Source organism: Phalacrocorax carbo, chromosome Z, assembly GCF_963921805.1.
Source record: "Phalacrocorax carbo chromosome Z, bPhaCar2.1, whole genome shotgun sequence".
In the NCBI taxonomy this organism is placed as follows: domain Eukaryota; kingdom Metazoa; phylum Chordata; class Aves; order Suliformes; family Phalacrocoracidae; genus Phalacrocorax; species Phalacrocorax carbo.
The window spans coordinates 17,630,483-17,652,229 of record NC_087548.1 but is presented as its reverse complement, the minus strand read 5'-3'; the positions used below and the strand labels follow the sequence as shown (position 1 = coordinate 17,652,229).

At 38.8% G+C, this 21,747-nt stretch overlaps 1 protein-coding gene across 1 annotated transcript in view; it reads left to right on the top strand.

Moving 5' to 3' along the window:
- OXCT1 (3-oxoacid CoA-transferase 1) overlaps positions 1-21,747 on the top strand; it is an 80,352-nt gene that overhangs the window by 7,697 nt on the left and 50,908 nt on the right. Inside the window, exons 4-7 of the mRNA XM_064437706.1 lie at positions 9,958-10,093; positions 12,310-12,459; positions 14,168-14,274; positions 18,917-18,977. Coding sequence (XP_064293776.1) covers positions 9,958-10,093; positions 12,310-12,459; positions 14,168-14,274; positions 18,917-18,977 — 454 coding nt within the window. The remainder of the gene's footprint in view (positions 1-9,957; positions 10,094-12,309; positions 12,460-14,167; positions 14,275-18,916; positions 18,978-21,747) is intronic.

Genomic DNA, 21,747 nt, shown 5'->3' with positions numbered 1-21,747 from the left:
GGGAATGCCTGGCAAAGCCGGGAAACAACTTTAAAGGAGTGAGTGTAAGTTCACACCCTGCTGTTCTGTGCTGCAGTATAACAGGGAGGAGATTCCTCCTGCAAATCCTTGTTCAGTCACGTAGTTTCTGGCAGGTAGAGTCCTTGTTCTGGCCTTTGAAAGGCTTGCCAAGGACAGGTTGTACAGTAGTGTATAGGGTGTTCTTAGGCACCTTAGATAGAAACGTCATACTGCTATACTTCCTGTCTGTTGCTGCGCATTATGCTACTGCGTACACTGTGTGCTAGCTAGTGAAATGACACCTTAAGAGTAGCTACTCTTTTGCCAAGCCAAACAAGGCAAAGTGTTTGAAAGGGAAGCAGTGCAAATATCCAGTATCTCTATTATTTGCACAACTTGCTGCAGGAGACACTGGAGCTTGTGAAAGATACCGTGGTGGGTGGTTGTGCTTCTAAAACAGTCTCTCACACTTTTCCCTATAACTTGTTTGATCTACATTGTTCATATTTTATTTCTTTACATTATGTTGCTATAAGCCCTTTAAAGTTAGAGTATTCTGTCTCAGTAAGCTACTAAAATGCATTTTATTAAGTTTTTGCTGCATTATTGTTTAAATTTGGTTTGTTCCGCATACATCAGTAGGTCCTTATTTTAAACCTTGATTCAGTAAATTCCCAACATGGCTGTGATTATTATGCAGTACCTTCTTGCACATAGCTGGTTTTTCATTTGCTTGTGACTTCATGGTATCTTGTTGCATACTTATTTCAAGTTACAGTGGACTTGGACGTTTCAGGTCGGCTTAAGCTAAGACTTCCCTAATGCAGGCTATCAGACCTACCATTTCAGGATCTGTGTTACAGCCTATGTTCCTGTCAACACAGCCAAATATTTAAAATGAAAGTTTAAGATATTGGCATCAAATTAGTATTTTTAATTAATTTTGCTTAATGAAATGGATAACTAATTTTGAGTATAATTACTTTCTGAGATCAACGCTTTTTGTTCTGTCTCTACCATCTCAATAGGCTGAATTTGTAGTGGGTAAAAATGAAGTCTGTTACTTGTAGTAGCTGCACGTGTGGCCTGACTTGTGTCAAATGAACTACTTCCCTCTGGGCTTTGTCTACTTTTGAGACTGAAATATGCATTCTTCCTGAATGCAAGTGTTGAAGATTAAGGTTTCACTTACAGTAAAAATAGAGAAGTCACAGTTAATTACTTATCACCTGGGCAACCATCTAAAAGGACAGCATGCTGTCAGATTATCGCAGATTCAGACTGTCTGCTTAAAAGGCATTACCAGCCTTATGAACCCTTGGTCTCTCTGCTTTCTTTGAAGAAGTCAAAAATGTTACACATTAGCAAGGAGAAAATACCTTTGAGATAAGCATTTCAACTGCTGGTTATGATGCCCGAGTACGCTGTTAGTTAGTTCTCTTGAACATAATACCTTTGTTTTCCTAATGGGCTATTTGCAGTTGACGAACCTCCATATAAGGCACTACTCTGGCGTTAGATGCAAAGGTAAACTTATTGCACCCCATATTCTAAAGCACAAAAGGTATTTTTGTGTTCTTAGCAATTGAATATTTTTAATTTAAGGCAGGATTGGTAAGTGTTACTTAAGTTAAAAGTTTATCTCATTTTTCAGTCATTGCTTTGAATTATGTTTCTGTTAAAAACAAAATGTCTGCCATCTTTGCCACAGAATCATTGTTTGTTTTTGCATATGTAACCCCTATGGCTTAATTCCATCCTTGCTCTTACTTTTATATATATAATGTTATATATATTTACAGATATATTTACATTACTTACATATTAAAAATATATTGTAAAATATATTAAAAATACTGTCAGGTGGAAGTTGCATTCTAAATTCACAGAAAGCTAGAATTTTTCAGAGAGTATAAGGTGTGAGGTGGTTTTAATGGCATGAATTTGACAATACCTTGATTCAGAGAGCTAAAATGTAACTGAAAAGTCTATGAAGGACTGGGAAGAAAGCTTGTAGGTACACAAAGATATGATGAAGGTGATGCTCAGAGCATCTTACCCTGTGTGTGTCATTTTTATATATGCAAAAGAAATTCTTTGAACACCCCAGGATAAATATACTTTCAGAAGTAAAATACAAGATCACTGATGAATTTTATCTCTCTTATGGAGAGGTAAAAGTGGAGTTAGGTAAAATCCTGCATGTGGCAAGTTGCCAAGGTAACAAGGCAAGATATGTAAGATATTTCCAGTGTTGATTACTTGAAACCGTTTACCTTTTTTTAAAAATAATCTCCATTCTTTGTAAAGAATCTAATCGGATGCTTCATTACAGCTGTTATATTGGTGACACTGTGTGAACTGCAAATCTCTGAAAATCTGACCGGGTCATCTTGCTAATTTTAGTGTGGAGATTAGTTAGGATTTTGGCAGGGCGAATTGTACTAAATTTTGCACTGCATGGAACTATTGAGAAATCATCTGTGCACATGACTTTCTGGTTGAGGTTACAAATGAGGAAGACAAAAATAGGTGTAGAACTCTGTGGTCGAGGAACTCTGTCAACCTGGTTTTAGAAGAGCTATGATAAACATTAAACCTAACTTTCAGCCAGGAAACTTTCAAAGTGTGATGCATTCATGATGAAATTCAAATATTTATTGGATTAAGTCTATGGCATGCAACTTAAATGTGAAGGAAAAATATGGTAAATTTTAGAAGTTCTGATTAGAGTTGTTTTATTTGTTGCAATAAAAACACAAAATGCCATTTCACAGCAGAAAGGAATGTGGAAAGAGGAGACCTCGCTGCTGCCATAACCATGCAATGTACATACTTGTTCTCTTCAAAAATTATCTGCCTTTACAAGCTTTCAATGGATTTGGCCTGTATGCTTGCACCCATCATTCTAACAAGAGTGGAGTATCGTTTTTGGAGGAGGATGGTGGAAGAAGAATATTGCCATTCTGCTCTGAGGCTGGAGCTGAGATGAAGTTATCAGAGCAGAGAGGACAGTTACCCTAAGAAGGCTTTAGCAGTGGAGGGAGAAGAGTGCAGTGCAAACACTGCAGAGAAGGAGTAAAGGGAGTATAAGTCTCAGTCATGCCAACTTGCATGCAGGGCTTTGATTCCCGTCAACCATGGGCTCCCTTATTTTCTTTCTTCTTTCTCCCCTCAGAGTGGAAGGAGTCCCAGACTGCTGAATTGAGAGCAGTTTAGTGCACTGTTTCTTTTGTCCTTTGCCATGGGCTGAAAAGGTGGCGAGAGAGTTTCTGTGGTTTCTGGGAGCTGCAACCCACTGCCCTGTTTTCCATCCTACTGCTTCCTTCTCTTGACCAGGACTGCCTTAGTATATGGCAGCACCCATACTGCTCTCTTCCTTCTCTTTTCTCAGTCACCTTCCTTCAGAGAGCTTCTACCTCTCTTTTCTGCTTTCCATTAAGCAGCTCCCATTAGGAGAGATGGGAAAATGTCCTAAAAAAATGAAAGAAGAAAAGTGACTCAAGACAGTGTCTCAAGAATCAATAGGGCAAAGAAACACTATGCCTCTGTCTAATTTACCTTCCTGTTAGCTGTATCTGTTTTCCTCTCCCTGTTAGTTGACTGCCATTGCTTGTCTTGCCCTTATTCTATGTACCCTGTTGGAAGTGGGAGACAGAAAATGAGGAGAAACAGAGTATCATCTGAACTGCCTCCTTAGTAATATTCCATTGTAATGGATGGGGGATTATTGTGGGACATGGTCTCACTGTTAAGAGACAGCTAGCTGGCTGGGTAAGATGAGTCATGAAACTGTTATGTGAGTGATTGTCCACATTTATTTTACCCTTGGTCTGCCTGCACTGTAGTTTGCTGTCATCTGGCAAACGCCACCTAGTAGGCATCTACTCATTTTCTGCACAAAAGCTGTAAAGGATCACTTCCTGGTTCTGGCAGCTTTATACTTCATGATTATTTTTGTGGACCTGTAAATGTGTATCACCGAGAACTCAGATGTTATCTTCAACCATATACCTTATTTCATGTTGGTAAAGTTTCATGCTATAGTTGGGCACCCCTGTAAGCCTGAAGCTTAAGGCTGTGTTACTAAGAGCTGCTAAACAGGTAGTGATTGATGCATTCTGTTTAGTTGGGGAGCATATCTGGACTTTCCTAGGAAGTGTGGACCTATTGGGAGATGTAATTGCATGTAACTTGGAGCCGATCCTTTTGAGGACAGAAAAGAAAATCTGATGTTATAAAGTAAAACAGATGAGATGAAGCCTCTTTTAAATGGAGAATGAGAGAGGATATTGTTTCCCTCTCCCACTGCTTAGCCTCTTGCCAGGAAAATTTCTAGCTCTGGAGCAGGTCCATCTGTTACCAAGTTTCATGCATAGTTGTGTACCACTCAGACCTGCTGAATGCCTAGAGATACTGCTCATGTATCTCCAGAAGCTCAATAATGTCTTTCCATAAAGCATTCTCCAGGAGTGAGACCAACCATAAATATGCTTTTTTGCAGCAACAGCAAGTTGTTGGAAACTCTAGTTTCTACCTGGGGTGGAACCTTGCCCCAGGATTCTTACTACGTGCTTTTTTTTGCCCCTCAATCCATAGTCTTCAGGCGTGGGGTAGTTACCCTCTCATCCCTCCAATCCCCAAATTATGAGAGGCAAATGGTCAGGTAGGGCATAATTTTGGCTCCTCTTTGGCCAACACGTTTTAATTTTCCAAAACTCAAATATTCCTGTTAATCTTTCATAACCAGTGACTTCTGGTCTTGGTGGGATCTCCCAGGAATATGCACTGCAGGTCCTGGAGAATCCTTGAACAGCAAATATAGAGGAAGACTTCCCTTTAAGAGATGTAGAATGAAGCCCTCATGCTAACTGACTTACCGGTGGTTTCCAGTGTTCCCAGTAAGGGCAGCCAGTCTGTCCTGACCACCCCCACTTTTCTTAGGCACTTTTACAAAGACAGAGTCGAGAGTGTAATATCTCCTTTTGCTCAAAAAATGTCCCCAAACGATCTTATGTCTCTTGCCGGAGTAGCGTGACATTCCAAATCTCCTTTTGTCTTCATAAGAAGGCACATTTCTATTCCCTATTTCATCAGCCTGTGTAGAGCTTGTTCATGTGTGAAGCTTTTCTCAGCTTGGAAATTCTTCCTTGTGATGCTGTAGAATGTGTTTTGCTTGAGCCACCGAAGCGAAAGGTTTGAGAGCTGCAAGTTACTGTTTGTCTGGAGTGCGACATTGTTCCCTTTGACTACTTCCAGTATACTTCAGATATGTGGGCTAGATCTGGCTAGGAGTTGTCTTCGGCTAATTTTTTTGTTAGAAAAGGCCGGCATTAATTTTTGACAGAAAGGTTTTGTAGGTCTGAGAGGGACAAAACAATAGGAAGGAATGTGTTGCTAAAGAACCAGACCTTAACTGTGATTACTTTTTCTGGTCTGCATCAGTAGAATGGGGAACTTGCAACACCTACATGTGTCATGAGTGCCAGGTGAGATCTCCTTTCCTTTATGTGTTTTATGCATCCTTTTGATTCAGATGCCATTCTAATACAGAATGGGGAATATTCTAGAAATCTTAACAATTTTGAGGGCAACAGAATGGATTCTCTCTGGCACTAATATGTACTTTCCCTCTTCCGACAGCATACACTGCAATTATATCAACTTCCACCAAGCCTTTTCCTTCCTACTTTTATTTATTTTATTACATTTTTATTGTACTCACTTTTGTTTATATTTTTAAAGGTCTGAACCCAGCTTTTGAAATAGGCATATGGGAGGTGTTCTTTCCATGAACTCAGTAAAGGATCTGTTTTCTTTTTGTAGTTACTATTTGATGGGAAGGGCATTGCCTGCAAGGCAGATATTTTAGGGGTAACATTTTCAGCATAGACATAATGTAAGCTGAAAAGTTCAAAGAAACTTTTGCACCTAAACCAAAGCAACCAAGAAAGCAGCAAAATCTGGAAAGGGAGATCAAGTAAGTAACACTAAAAATGTTATGTTTTAATGTTATATTAAAAGAAATTTCCTTAAACTAGGAATTATTTTTTATATTTGTTTTGGGATAGAGATGGCAAGTAAAAGAGCAAAGGGTGGGGAGAATAGGAGTGAGAACATTTTTACTGCTGTGTGAAATGTTGGTTTCTTAGGACATTTAAATCTAAGAAAAAACCATAGGAAACATAAAATAGCTGAAGTGCTCAAAATTAGTTTTTGAGGGAGATGAAAGGAAAACTGATGTGCCTGGAAAACAAGAGGGTTATTTCAGCTGGGAACCTGAATGCAGACTGCATCCTTAAAGAAGTGGATAGCGCTATATTTCTTTTAAGAAATTTATGTCTAAAATAAACATAAGAGGAGTAACAGCAGTTGGTTTTTGGTTTTGGTTGCTCTGAAGAAGAAATGAGCTTCGGAATTGAAGTAATTCTGTGTTATCAGGCAGGCAGAGCCTTCTTTCTGAAGGTAAAATTCGTCTTCTCATTGTGCTAGGGAAATAAGGCAGTATGACCTGTGTGCTCAGTGACTGATCCTCACTACAGTTTTATTTTTTAATAAATTGACTGACTTTGAGGTGAGGAGACAGTGATTTAAGAAATGAGGAACAACTTGGGATAAGTGTGACAGAGAATAATTTTGTGCAATTTTCTGTTAAATATCTATAGGGATTTTGTAACGACAAAGTTTTGTTTGAGATAAGATACCTTCCTGTAGTAGATGCGGGAATTAAGCGTATCAGTATGGGATCCTGCAGGACTATGTGCAAAACCAAGTTAAGGACAATGTGTTCCTGTCCAGCTTCTGAGACTGTAGAAGGAAGGATTATAGATCTTAGTGAAATGAGGCAGAAATGTCACAGAATCACAGAATCCCAGGTTGGAAGGGACCTCAGGGATCATCTACTCCAACCTTTCTAGGAAGAGCACAGTCTAGACAAGATGGCCCAGCACCCTGTCCAGACGACTCTTGAAGGTGTCCAACGTGGCCGAGGCAACCACTTCCCTTGGGAGATTGTTCCAATGGTTGCCTGTCCTCACTGTGAAAAATTTCCCTCTGGTGTCCAACCGGAATCTCCCCAAGAGCAACTTGTGTCCATTCCCCCTTGTCCTCTCCATGTGACTCCGTGTAAAAAGGGACTCTCCATCTTCTTTGTAGCTACCCCTTAAGTACTGGTACTTCTTTAACCATTACAAATCTGCTGTTCACCCTCTGTTGCTATCTGTTTCTCATGTGAACGTGCACTCAAGATTTCTGCATGCAGACAACAAAATTCTATGTCTGCCTGTTTCTCTTTGATAGCTTCCAGGTTTCGCAATGATGAGAGCAGTCTTAACCACCTGAATGATACACAGAAGTAGCAAACTCTGGTTTGTAAGCAGTTCAAGCTGCCCCTGCTTGTTCATGTGCTACAAAGTGCTTCACAGTTCTAACTTCTGTAGTTTTGCTGCACAGTACTCTAGTTACACAAACCCACTAAACTGTCATCAGATATTGGCTGTTCTATTTGGTTATTACCTTTTATAATGAGATGGCAGGGTTTGATAGTTTTCTTGTGAAAGGGATTGTCCTGCTTTGAGTGACCCTTTAAAGGAAATACTGGCATTTGTATTTTTATTCTTTTTTTAAATCCTTTTCTTTGCCCACAAGACTCCTTTTTCTACTCTATTCCCAGCTCTTTTAATTTTAAACTGCTGGCATTTTTTCTTGTGGAAAGTTAGAAATATATGTTGTTTCCAGGCAGCACACATTTTATTCTCAAGGCTTTGGCACTTTTAACTTTGCATCAGAGTTAGATTATTTTTTTTTTTTTAATAGGTCAGCAATGGGGAGTGGAGAAAGCTTTTACAGTAAGTCAAGTTCTTTAAATCTAGACAATATAGAATAAATTTAGAGAACCAGATCAGAGAAGCCTGTTTCACTTCCTCTCATGCAGTTTCCAAAATGTCTGAGTATGCACAGAAGTGCTCTATCTTAAAATCGTCCTAACCTTAAAATACTCCTCATTACCCATGCAGCTGAGAAGTCTTTCTGACTGCACATCTGTCCATGCAGCTTTTGTATTATTGTAGGAGGTGAAGAGCTGGTGCTGGTACTGTGCAGCCCCTCTCCCTTCACACACAGCACTGCAGCTATGGGATGTTGGCACTGGCAAGCAAGAGGATAGTGGTGCTGCTGTAAAAGTGGGTTCATTGTTACCACTTTTATATTTTAGCATGAATGCTGTATAATAGTAAACTTATTGAATCTGGCCTTTTGAAAAGATGCCAGGAGGTCGCAGCTGGGTTGTCTGACATGGATCCTGAAGTGGTGGAGTATTAACATATGTTAAATGAGGTTTGGTTGTGGCTCAGTGGGTTCTTTCCTCTGATGTACACTGCTTTACTGTGCAAAACAAGTACCTCTCATCTCACTCAGCATTGTATCTTGATTTTTAACTTGAGTTTTTTCCCCTTTTTTGAGTGAGATAGTATTTTTTGTATGCGGAGTATAGATTTTTATTACAGTACTTATACATGTATCCTTTACATTCTTTTTTTCCCCATCACCATATCTGATATAGCCAGGGTTAGGGGATATACTTACTGATAATTTGGGTAAAGTATAAGGAGGGAGAAGAGTGGGAAAGCAGCCTGATAGAGTACTTTCTCCATCTGGTTGTTAGTGGAAAGAGAGTTCATTTCTGACAGTACCTCGAGAAGCAAGCAGTATTGTAGACATGGTGGTGTAAGAATAACAAGAAGGTAAGATTTGTATAGGAAAGGGGCACATTTCATTAAAGCAGTTACTAGAATTGGAAAAAACAGACCTTTTTGGAGCATGTGGGATACTAGGTTTGGTTTCTTAAAAGATTGTTTTAATATTTTTCAATATTTCTTATACTGAAATCTCAAGCCACTGTGTGGATAATGAGCTCATACTGAATTGAGGCAGCTAGTGGCATATACACATCACTTTTTGTGATGTGCTTCTGGATCATGGCATCTTTCCCACAGTGGGAATGGAAGGTCTGAGTTCTTCACTGATATGTTGCAGAGACCAACATAAATGTAGAGGAGCTTCACACATGTACCAGTATGCCAATATCCTGCATAATGTGTTGTATATGTGAAAGAAACATGCCCTTGTCATATCATCTCTGTTTATTTCCTTTTTTTATATTTAACCTCATGTTTTTTTCAGATTGAAATAGCTTTTCTACAGAGCCCTTTTGTTACAGGAAATCTTGAAATATATTCTTGTCCCAGAAGTACACAATACAGAGTGACAAACATCAAAAAAAATGCTAAAGACTAATAGTAATGTCTTTACGATACCAGAAGTTAGAAGCACTTGCACAAGAAAAATGTTATATTTTTTCTCTGGCATTCAGTTTAAGCTGATGTTATGACGCAGACAAGAAAATCTTGACTGCGGTGTTAATATCTTTTGCTGGAGTAGGCAATTTCTTAATAAGTAAATTATTTATCGTAATAAGAAAATTTAAGTACAAATATTATCTTACATGCAAACCAGCACTATAAATGTAACTCTGCCTTTCTCCATGAGCTGCTAAGCAATCACTTGCCTTTGTCCTGGGGAGCAAGAATTTAAACAAAAACTAAGTCTTTGTTCACTCAAAGCCAGTTGGTGCCATGTGTGACTTTTCATTAATTGGTAGGGCTTTTTAAAGGAGAAGATATGTAAAATAACACCACTTGTTAAGCTGGTATTTGTACCTGTTACATGTGAAATGTCTTTAAAATTAAGTTCCGGATGTATTTGGTGCCTTGGAAGAGATGAGGTTTGAGCCCTGGACTCCTAAAGTTTAACTGTAGCTTTGATGTTCTCCCTCCTAAAAGTTGAATTTTGACTTTTGTCTCTAATTCCGTATGTCCAAAGTGGGGGAGTTTATCAAGAGCTTTGAATACAACTAACTCTATTATAAATGCTGAGTATTGTCTCGCTTTTTCTACGCAGTGTTGACAATTTTGGACTTGGTCTTCTGCTTCAGACTAAGCAGATAAAGCGCATGGTGTCATCATATGTTGGAGAGAATGCTGAATTTGAACGTCAATATTTATCTGGCGAGCTTGAAGTTGAGCTTACACCACAGGTAAGGAGTGTTTCTAGGAGGCTGGTGATTTCTTTTCATCTAAAATACTGAGTAAAATAATGCTTAAGTGTTCTTATAAAATTATTTTGCAATCCAAATGTTTTGCCTGTGTGCAAATGTGCAGTAAAGACAGATGGCACTTGCCTTCTTCAGATCATGGCCTGTATGCTGCAGCTGGTCTTGTTAAGAACTGACTGATTGTATTGTGTGAATTCATTTTATGGCTTGTTACATTATATTAATTTCAAGTGTGTGTGTATATATATGCTCGCATATGTATAATTAATTGTACAATGTTTGATTTTTGGTAGTTCCTCCCAGACTGTAGAAAAACACACCGAGTGTGCTCACTACTGTGGCCTATATAAGGGGAAAAAAGTCAGGGAGTTGCTGAATTACCATATTGGTGGCAGCTTGAGTGTGAGTTCGGGGATGTTGTGTGTGCAGCGTCTGCCTTCTAGTGGTTAGGAATTGAATTCGGAGATTCAGTTCATTGAGACATAACTCTTTTGGGCTTGTTCTTTAAATCTTAACTAAATTAATTTCTACATAGTGTTATGGGTCAATATTTACAACTTTATTTTTTAGCTCCATAGTTTTAGTTATTTTAGCACTGCCAAGCTACTCAAATAGCCTGAATGCGGTGAGATCCTAAAATAATGAGTATCAGTCACATTTTATTGAGTCACATTTTATTTAGTTTTGTGAAATTAGTACTCTAACTCTAAAGCCTCCAGCATGTTAGTGTGTCGCATTTCCAAAGGTGACACATAACCTTTGGGCTTTAAACATATAATGATTTAAGCCTCTGGGAAAAGCAACAGTCTTAAGTTTTTAGGGAGAAGAGAGTCTTGGGCTCCCTCTCTTGGGAATGTCTCTTAGAATCTCAGAGGCAGGGAGAAAAGCTCCTTTTATACACAGTTGGCTGATGTGGAAATAACCAGGCACTTGTCAATTCTCATGTTTCAAAAGTCGCAAATCTCACAATTTATTTTTCTCTTCTTCCTACTTTATGTTCAGTGCTTTGATTTAGAAGACCTTGAACTCCTTAGAGAGGTAGTTGGCTTTGTGGGCTGCACAGACAAGCTATGTAGATCCAGCATGAAAACACTGGGTCAGCATTGTGCAGTGGTAAACAGGTGAATTAATGACTTCCTAGGGGATGTGGGGATTTGAATTATTTGTGTCAAGATAAAATAGCCTTTTGGAAAATGCTGTTCAAGTTTGGTATGATTTTAGGCAAAATGTGGGACTGTTGTGTCCTTGCTACACAATAAGGGAGAGGTCATGGTGAGATCTTCAAATGCTAAGGCTGCCTGGATCAAAGGACTCTCTCATTGCATGGTTCACATCTGCCTCTTGCCACCATTTTGTAAACCTTTGTGTTTACAAAGGTGTAAACACAAAGGTGTGACACTGTGTTTCTTGCATGGTAACTGGGGAAAATGCAGCCTATATTTTGGAGGCTGTCAAGCTAGCTAATTGACCATGATGGTCTTGTCTTGCTTTGAATCCAGAAAAATATAAAAAAAATTGGGAAAGGACACTAAAGGCAGACATGTCTTTGGCCGTAAGTCCATAATTAAGGCTGATGAGGAATTTGGGCTGTTAATATCTGTGGTAGAGCTGGACATAGAGCAGAGTGCAGACGGGGTGGTCAAATAAAGTAGAAATGCTGTTCTGTCAGCTTTTTGGTATTCTTAGCACAGGCAACCCAGATCACTGGACTCCCTCTTCCTTTCTTGATGTGCTATGTGTGGCTGTTTCATTCTGGAGTGAGGTATGATTTTTTTCTGAATGTGTTGGAGAATGAAACATAAATATGTAGGAATGACACAAAAGAAGAACATTCTAGCATATGTAGCTAGGTGGGAAAGAGAAAAAGAACTCTGTACTCTTCTCAGAGTAATGGACTGGGAAACAAGCTGAAGGAGAGGATGCCTGGCAAAGTGGTGTGACTTGGGCATTGACAGTGCATTGAGTGACAGTGTGCTCTTGAGCAATTTATGGCAGTGTGTGAAGCTTTTCTTGCCATATCCAGTACCAATCCCACAAAGGAGAGCTAAAATTGGATGAAGGAATAGGTGAGATGGTCTGCTGAGTTCAGAAGGAAAAGCTCCAAATAACAGAATATAAAAATAAGTTCATGCAAGCCCTTCATCAAAGTTGGATTTGTTGTTTGCGGTTGAGTACTTTTAAAATGTGTTTTCCCACAGGGTACTCTTGCTGAACGTATTAGAGCAGGAGGAGCAGGAATCCCAGCATTTTATACCAGTACTGGCTATGGGACACTGGTGCAGGAAGGGGGTGCGCCTATCAAGTACAACACAGATGGCACCATTGCCATTGCCAGCCAGCCAAGAGAGGTAAGATACCTGTTTGTTATTAGGAAGCCTTCTGCTTTGAAACTTAAATTCTTATATATTTCCAAGATAAACAGTAGTGTAAGCACCTCCTGGCCAGGTTTAACCGTGATATATTGGATTAATGTGACGACTGTGGTACCAGGCACATCAGTTTTCCTCCCACTGCTCACTTTTATCCTCTGTGATGTAGAAAAGTTTTTACAGCTTTACGGTTACTTAGCATCAAAAACTGATCCAAGTGAAAACCGACCTTGTAGAGTTACTCTTCACTTGACAGTTCTCCAACCAAGTTTGCTGTGTATTCAAACAAAATCTTGTACCATGCCAGTGCAGTGCACAGTACAGATTGAGAACAACCTCCTATTAGTGGGGCAAGTGCTCCTTAAATGCTGTGGTATGGAGTAAGCAGCCCTGCAGTTGTGTAGGAAGCTTTAGTGTTAGAAGAGACGGGATGTTTTTCTGTTAAACAGGGAAGATCTCAGTTGACATAAACTTTAAGGAAACACGTTTGTCAACAGTTGAAATGCAATTTAGTCTGAGTATTGAAATTGCAAAAAAATAGTGTGGCTTCCAAGTGAACAACAAGGGCTTCATACTGAAATCGGATGTAGAATTTGGAGAAGGGAAGAGATTTCTCACTGCCATAACTACCTGAAAAAGGACTAATGCTACATGTTTCAATTAGGCTGCAAATAGCATTAAATTATACCTCGAGAACGGCTCTGGGACAAAGAAAATTCCCCTGCCCCGTGGTTTTTGTGTATTTTATACACGGCTATTTTCAGGATCTAATCATTAACTTAGTCTTCTTTTCCCTTAATTTTCTTACTGAATATGTCAGTATGATGTTTTACCATTTGAAGGAATGATTTGTTGATTGAATGGTTTATAATTTTGATGAAATCTTTATTCTAATTTTAACATTTGTGGAAAAGTCTCTCTTACTCTCCTCAGTCTTTTGTGGGGCTAATAACGTGATTAGCATGATTGATCAAATCCATTTCAAATACAAGTGTCATTTTATAAAAGCTCAGGCCTTCTTTTGCAGAACCAACAAACTGACTTCTGATACACTTTTGTCATACTTCCTCCCCCCTGAGCAATTTTAGAAGGCTCTGAAGCAGTGTTTGAGTATACTCTAACCTTCTACATTGTTAAGAGAAATGCTGTTTCATGTTTCGGAATAGGATTAAAATATTACCTGTTTGTCAGTTGCATATTCTTGCTTCAATATAATTACAAATATTGATCGCAAATGCAGAGAAAACCAAATGAAATTCAGCCTGTCAGATATTGTGATTTGAGTACTCTGTCTCAAATGTGCTTCATTTTATATTTGGGGTTTCTGGTGGCAGGGAGTAATTATGAACTCTTTCAACGGTTCTGCTTTAGCACTTTAGTTTTTTGGTTAGCTGGTAGAAGTGCAGGAAAAGCATGTCTAATTCCAGTAGATGGAGCACCAGGAACATGGATCTGATTCTTGTTCTGTCTCACTAAACAGAGGCACTATGATGAAACTGAGGTTTACAGCCTTTCAACAGCTTCTCTGTTATTATACAGTTGAGCTACAGTTTTTCAGATAGAACTTTATGTAGTACAAAAAGAAGTCTAACTATAATAGTCTGTAAAATTAACCCCATAAAGTAAGTATTACATGGGAGAACTGTTTGAAGAAACCTACTTCTCAGTAGCATACTTCTCTCTGTAGGTGCGAGAGTTTGATGGGCGTCACTTTATTCTGGAGAAGTCAATTACAGGAGATTTTGCTCTTGTGAAGGCATGGAAGGCTGATCGCGCAGGAAACATAATTTTCAGGTATGACTTGTTTACCAGTGGAAAAAGATTCTTTATGCTTTAGATAATGAAAGAGATGGCAAATCCTGTCTCTTGTGTGGTGGCAAAATAATGTTATACTGATTTCACTTTCTTTCATATTGCCTTTCCCTACTGTCAAATTATTCTGCTATGAAAAACAAAATATAATTGCTTTTTCTAACGACTTTTGAGAACTCAAACATAGCTGTGAAATAAAACATCGGTAGTAAAAAATGAGACAAAGCAGACCAAAGTCATTATGATGACTGTGGAGAAATGTAGTGACATTCTGTTCATTTCAATTTTCATGTTAGTTTGGGTCCTTTTCCTCATGTAACTGAAGGCTGACCCAAGAAGTGCAGGTATGTCAGAAGAGAAGGGAGCTGAGTCAGTCTCTTGGCCAGTCAGTGGTGGGAAAACCTAAATTCTGTCCCCAGAAAATTGTGTTTAAAGTTGATTTTATCTCAGTGGTGTGGGGAGAGGCATCATATGAATTTAAACATTTTTTGTAGTGAAGAGTTCGGGTGTGATAACGACATTTGTTTGAGTTGCTGAGTTTGTGCTCCAGTTTGTCCTGAACTGTAGCAGAAGGGGTTTGCTTATGTTTAACATCTGGTTTTTATTTGTTTGTTTTATGGCTATCAGATGAAAAGGTAAGTGTTATGGTAATCAGTTGCAGTTTACTACAGGAAGACGCTGAATGATGCAGTCTGTCTTTGTATGTATGAGAATAAACAAGGAATTGAAAAAGCAACTGAAAAATATGTGGATAAAATAATACCGATAATATAACGCCTTTTTTGTGTATATATACACGTATATACACAGGTATTCACATAAAATTTGATCTCTATACCTTACAGATATAATACTGAATTAAAATACTTGACAATTAAGAAAGACTTTTTTATTTTACCCAACTCTTGATATTGTGGCTTGCCAACTGGCAAGATAAAAAAGGTTTCTGACTGAAAACAGAACTTTCTTGTGTGTGTGTGTGTAAATAAATTTAAAGGCTGCTAAAATGCTTTCTTTAGGCTCTGGGACATAGAGTACAGGAGACAGTCTTCCCATTTGGGCTTATCTTTGATCTTGAGCCTCTACTGTCTGTTCTTTTATGCTGTATCTATCTACTGATGCTTACTTAGCTCTGAAAAATTCTTTCATTCTCCACAGGAACAGTCTGGTTGCGTTTTCCCTTTTCGCCCTCTTCTTATACGTTCCGTCTCTCTCTTTATGCCTTTCCCTCTCCCTCCTGTTCCTTTCAGAAGTCTTCATATGACTTCTGCATTCACACAATACAGCTGGTACCAGATACTACTTCTCTCTGGAGTAGAGACCAAAAAAATCTTGACTACTCCTTTCAAGTGTAACTAATCAAAGATGGAAACATCATCTTCCAGTGTCGTATTCCATGCAGAGTATTGCTAGCTTAAAAGAATTTGCTGATAATAAGCAGTGGCACATTCTGGTTTTGGATGAGCTGCATATTACCTCATGGCCTACACAGAGAAAGATAGGCTCATCTCGTAGCCTGCAGGAGACAACAGAGGAGGAAGTTTGTAGTAGATTAGAATATAACAGCAATATTTCTGTGATCTACAGGATGAAAAGGAAAATGTATTCTTGACGTAGTGCTACATACTGAGTATGTATTCACTGCCAGTGGGATGCTTCCGTACTTCTATTATGTGACTTCTGGTTTTGTTTGCTGAGGTATGAGTGGATAAATATAGGCTTTGTGTTTACTCACATCTGCCACCACTTTCATAGCAGTGTGGTAGTGTTTATAGTGTGTTTCCCACGATTCTGTGGTCTGTAGAGCCAACAGGAATGGAGTGTCTGCCAAGCTGTTGATCACCCTCAAGCCAAGAGCTTTTTCTAAATCTAAAGGATGTTCTTATTTGGACCATAAGCCAGCATGAGGGTTTTTTTGTCTATTCTCATATATTAAACAATACTGTTTTCTTGGGGATCTGGAATGGCACCAGCTCCTTTAGAAAGCACATTTTTAAACTGGACTTTTTACATGATACTTCATGTTCTCTCGCTGTTTTGTTCCATATAGCATGCTGTGGCTGCTTTCCTTCCAGGCATGTTTAGGCTAAGTGGACCATTTTGCGCCACAGCTAACAAGACCTGTGTCTGGCCCAGTAGGTAATAATTCTAACCAAGACAAATAATCCAAGACTCCCTCAAACATAATTAAATAATCCCCACCTCGTTTCTGTGCTAGCTGAAAGGATGTGTATATGGGCATTTTGCTTTGTTAGTCTGATGCAGGTACTAGTTCTACTTAGCAGAACAGAGTGTCTGCAGGTCTTAAGCTCCCTTGGAGCTTTGCTGGGTAGGGACAACAGCAGGGAGTGCCACTGCTTTTGTGGATATTCTGCCTCCTTTGGCTCCTTTTCATGTGGTACCGTTCTGCTTTGGATTTGTTCTAGCCCAATATACTTCCACTCTACAAGCAGGGGTGTGGTTTGATGCTGATTAAAGTAGGCTCTTGACAAAGGAACAGAGTGATTGAGGGATAATGTGAGTCAGGGCCCCTGCTGTCACAGACAGTTAAGTCAGGCTATCTCTTCATGCTTCAAGTTGTTCTGCGATATGTAAATTCAGCTCTGAGGTGTCCCTTCATCTCTGCACCATTATGTAGTGGATGTAGTTTGTTGGTTTAGTCTACTATGGACTAGTTTGCTATCTTCTGCCTTTGTGAGAAACGCCATTGCCATACCTTTGAGTCAGCTTAGGAATCCGTCGCTGGAACAGTGGACTTTGTAGACATTGCTGAGTCTAGATGTCCAGAAAGCTATCTTAAAATTAAAAGGCCAATGTAGCTAGCTAGTTTCTAGGTTTCGTACTCGAAGAACCTGAATGTTATTCTGTCTTGGAAAATAAGTTCTTGTTTTTCTGCTTTGGGGTGATGTGTTCTTTAGAAATAAGACCTTTGATCTTGTAGAGGACTGCTGCTTCTAAAACAACTTTACTAACCCAAAAATGTTCTGAATTACTTTAGCTTTATAAATGGGGTCAGAATCAAGCCCATTAACTCTTCTTAAGTTGACATTGAAATGTTTTCTTGTACCTTTTTCCCTTATGCAAAAATAATATTGTATTGGTTTCTTTTCCTGGCAGACCAGCCACTCTGATCTTGAGAAAGTCTTTGGCTCAGAAAAGCAGTCGCCTGGGATGAAATATTGAATTCTTTGTTTCCAGATCTGTCTTCCCCCATCTGTATCCATTCCCCTGCTATTTTAAGTAAATACTTGTAACTCTATGTTATTTTCTAGCTAGTTTAGGGTAGTTTTCCCTAAATCACTACTACCTAGTATTGTATTAATGCAAAGAATATAAATTCTTTTTGTTGTTTGTTTGGGTTTTTTTTATGGTTTCCTCTTCTTATATGCTTTTGTGTTTACACAGACACAGAGGAGACCCATGGACAGAAGATACTGTCCCTTCTGTAGCCTCTGTTAGAGGCTTCGCAGCTGCTGTGTATTGCCAGTAAAACAGGAATTTCCCCAGGATATGTGTCTTCGGGTATAGCTCTGATTCTATAAGTCTGTGCCCTAGAAGTCATGTTAAAACTGCGAGGTAGTCTCAGGATTTGGCCATTTCGACTCCCTACCTTCTCTAAAGCCACGAGGTGGCAGCAGCATCCCAAAGTTCAGCATGAGTATAGCACTAGGCATAGTCATTGCACAGAAGATTGGAGGAGAAGGTGCTGGGAAATAAACATGGTCAGAAAAAATGCTTCTGTGGAAAAGGAGTGCGGGGAAAGGAGGTTTTGACTTGTTTTGAACCCTCTTTTAATGCATCTTGATGAAGAAATTTCAAGAATTCTACTTTATAAGAGAGAAAAATGCTATCAGTGGAACCCCACTAAAATAGATGTCATTCTTCTTAAATGTTATGCCACACAGCTTTGTTGGCTTTCTGAAAAATACAGAGAGGGGCTGACACAGGCCACTTCTATTCCCTTGTTTCTACTAGGATCTCAGTGCAGATCCCAGCACAGTTATACATCATGTTATCTTGTTCCCTAGTCGTTCTTTTTCCTTGTTATAGAAATACTGTGTGGGAATACTCAGGATGAATGCCAGAGTCTTGCAGTGAGTGCCAAAACTGTCAGAGCTTTTTCAGTCAAGAGAATTGGATTAAATTTACTACACTGCAAAGTCCTATCCCAAGTGCTAGTCTGAATTGTGAAGGCATATGTAGGACTTGTGAGGTTGTTAGGCCCTGTGATGGCCACCCTGTGGAGATTAATTTCGTTCTTTGTGCAGTGAAATAATGGGAAGGTGCACTGTACAAAGCCCAGCTTGCTGCTGCTCTTGGATCTGCTAAATGAAGATATCAGTAGCATACCCAATTTCAGTTAAACAATGTGCTGATTAAAAGTCAAAAGAGCTGTAATAAATATTTTCTAATGTAGCAAAATATGATTTAATTTTATGTGCATCTTACACAATTCATTAACACCTTTTCCTCCCTCCTATTTTTTTGTTAGCCCTCTAGCTATTTGGGCGAAAAGATTTGTGGTGTTTGTAATACAGAGATGCTTGTAGTAGCTTATCTCTGAAAAGTCTTTCCTCGTACTATTACAGCTTTTAATATTTATTAATTTTCTTTTATTTTGCAGGAAAACAGCAAGAAACTTCAACCAACCTATGTGCAAAGCTGCCAAGACAACTGTGGTAGAGGTAGGGAAATGAGACATAGTAAGCCCTATAGCCCTGTAGTCAGCAAACCCCTTTGTTTTACATGGTATTTTGGAGACAGAGCTCTCCTTTTCTTGACTCTTTGGGGGTTTTCATACCAGGGACAGTGGTCTGACCTGTCTCCTTGGATAGTCTACTCCTAACACTATGCTCTGCTTCAGTGATTAGTTCACCATGGTTCCTCAGTTTATTATTGTTAATCTGAACCTGGCCATGACTTTGTGTTCGCTGTGATCACCTTGAAGGGTAAACATGGCAACAGCCTTCAAATTTGTTAAAATAATACATGGATGAAAGAAGGAACAGTAGGTGTAGGCTGTGCTTGAGTAGATTCACGTAAGACCTTATGCAGAATTTCCTGAAAGTAGGGGTAAGTACATAACAACATAGACAGGGCAAATCATGGAGTTATCATAGTTGCAGTCTCTAAAATTTAATAAATTACATAAATATCAGTCCAGAATGAGATACAGACATTTGGTTATGCGTTGAGGAGGATGATAGACTAGATTATCTAGAAGTTTCTTCCAATCTTTTTCTGCTTTTTCCTTGTTGTCTAAAACGATAATGTTTAAAAACATGGAGCAGCCTACACTGGAAATATATTGGTGACTGGAGAGTAGCTAAGGCATAGCAATATCAAAAAGATTGATCGCTCTATTAGCTTTTTCATCACTCACTGGTAAGTTTTTATATGCCTAATAAAAGTTAAATACGGTTTGATGGTAAGATCAAGGCAAACTTTTCTATACTATTTCTAGTAAATTCTAAGTGGAAGAGGCTTGTGTTTCTTCAGGGGTTTAGTTTTGTTTTGTTTGGGGGTTGGGTTTTGTTTTTGTAAAATCTTATCTGGAAAAATTTTTTTGTTATGTAAACACCTCTGGATAATACTTTTGGCAACTTGAGCTACTTCTTTGTGTTTTACAGAACTATGGCAAAATATACCATAAAATTTTTCACACACCTTACAGTGACAAATCAGGAACAGTACATGAATTTTCAGAGCTGGTTTTCAAGAAAGGTTTAAACTGTGTTTCCACTTGAAATGAAATAAAGACTCTTTCAACATTCTCTTTCCTTCTAGTCACTTGCCCTTCATACTTTGTTCAGTCTGATGTTAGAGAATTTTAAGTAGATCAAAGCCTTCCACCTACATTCTACCTCAGTCTCTCTTTCTGCTCTTTTATCCACATGTGATAGTGTAGAATTTTCTTGTCAGTGAGCAGCAATTATGTGACATCCTTCTTGCTATAATTCCACTTAACAGTCTTTAGTAGATCTGCTGTAAACTGCGTCCACCGTGATTCTTATTGCGTTTTCAATACCATTTAAAAACTGACAAGCTTTTTGCAAGATGGCACATTAATATTACTTTACAACTCTAGTTTTTTATGGACAAATTAATGGGTGAAGAGGCATAACCAGAGTTAGGACAAATAGATATTTTGAGTCAAATGCAATGCCTCATTGGCTTAACTTTTAAGTGTTTTTTTTTTTTTCCAAAATGGAGTTCAGAATGTTGTGTTCGGATTTAAGAGTTCAAACCCAGGGAATCAGAAGGAGATATCTCAATATGGCATCTAGTACATCCTCAGTACTGAGCATGATCAGCCTGCAGCTGTCTAAGCTAATCACTAGGGAACTGAGGCGACTGAAGAGAGTTTTGCCTGATTCCTTAGTTAACATTGTTCAAGGCTGAAGGGTGAAATTCTCTATCCCGCTTGCAGGGAGAAAAAAAGTTTTGTGTAGGGTAGTAATTCGGATACTCTCTTGGCATCAGGGATTTCTGAATTCTGGTATCTGTTCCCAGCTCTGTTTCTGTTTTTCACCCACAGACCATTTAATTTAAGCAGGCAGTCATAGAAGTAAGAGATTTGAAGCCATTCCTGCTCCTTTCCATCGAACTAGCTCCAGGTCAGACTTGTCTTCAGAGTCATGCAGTGAATAACTGGAATTTGCAGGGTTGTAGTTACTCAGTCTGGTGCTCCTATCCCAGTTTTGAACACGGAGCTTTGCACTTGCTATGCAGCAAGACTTACGCTGGCTAGCATGAAGCATCAAGCTGAGGCAGGTAACTAGCAGAAATTAGAGGCATATGTGTCTGTGTTTCTGATTTTTGAATTGCTGAAATTTTTTTAATGAATGCTATAAATACACAGAAAAAGAGAGTTGTTTTTTCTTGTAGCTACTCTGATGGGTTATTTATTTAACTTTCCTGATTATTTGTATAGATCTAGTTTTATCCAGTCCTTTAGAAGCAATCTCTTTTTCAGGAAGAGTAATTCATTTGTTAAACTTTACGTTAGAAGGATGCGTGCTAGGCCATTCATTTATGTCACTATTAGGCTCACTAATACAGTACATTCAATCAACGTATAACTTGAATTTTGGAAGATAGGTTTAATCAGAAACTTATGCTGCCTTGAAACAAACGAAACGAGAGACAGAAAACCCATCCTTCTGTTCATGCTTCTTGTAGTGGTTAATCACCCTCGCTGGTATAAGTATGTCTTTTCACTTTAATTAGTTTGGCTTTATCCAGTGCTTTTACTCCCTTCTGCTAGATGAAAAACCTTTCTGAAGCTGGTATTTCCTTCCCACTGAGTGACTTCTCAGTGCTGTAGATACGATGAACAGATTGAGGTCTTAATGATTCTAACTGCAAAACAATTTCTTCAGCTCTTCTGTCCTTTTTATCACAATCTCTTTCTCACTCTGTTTTTTTTCTGAAACTTTACAAATGTGACCAGCT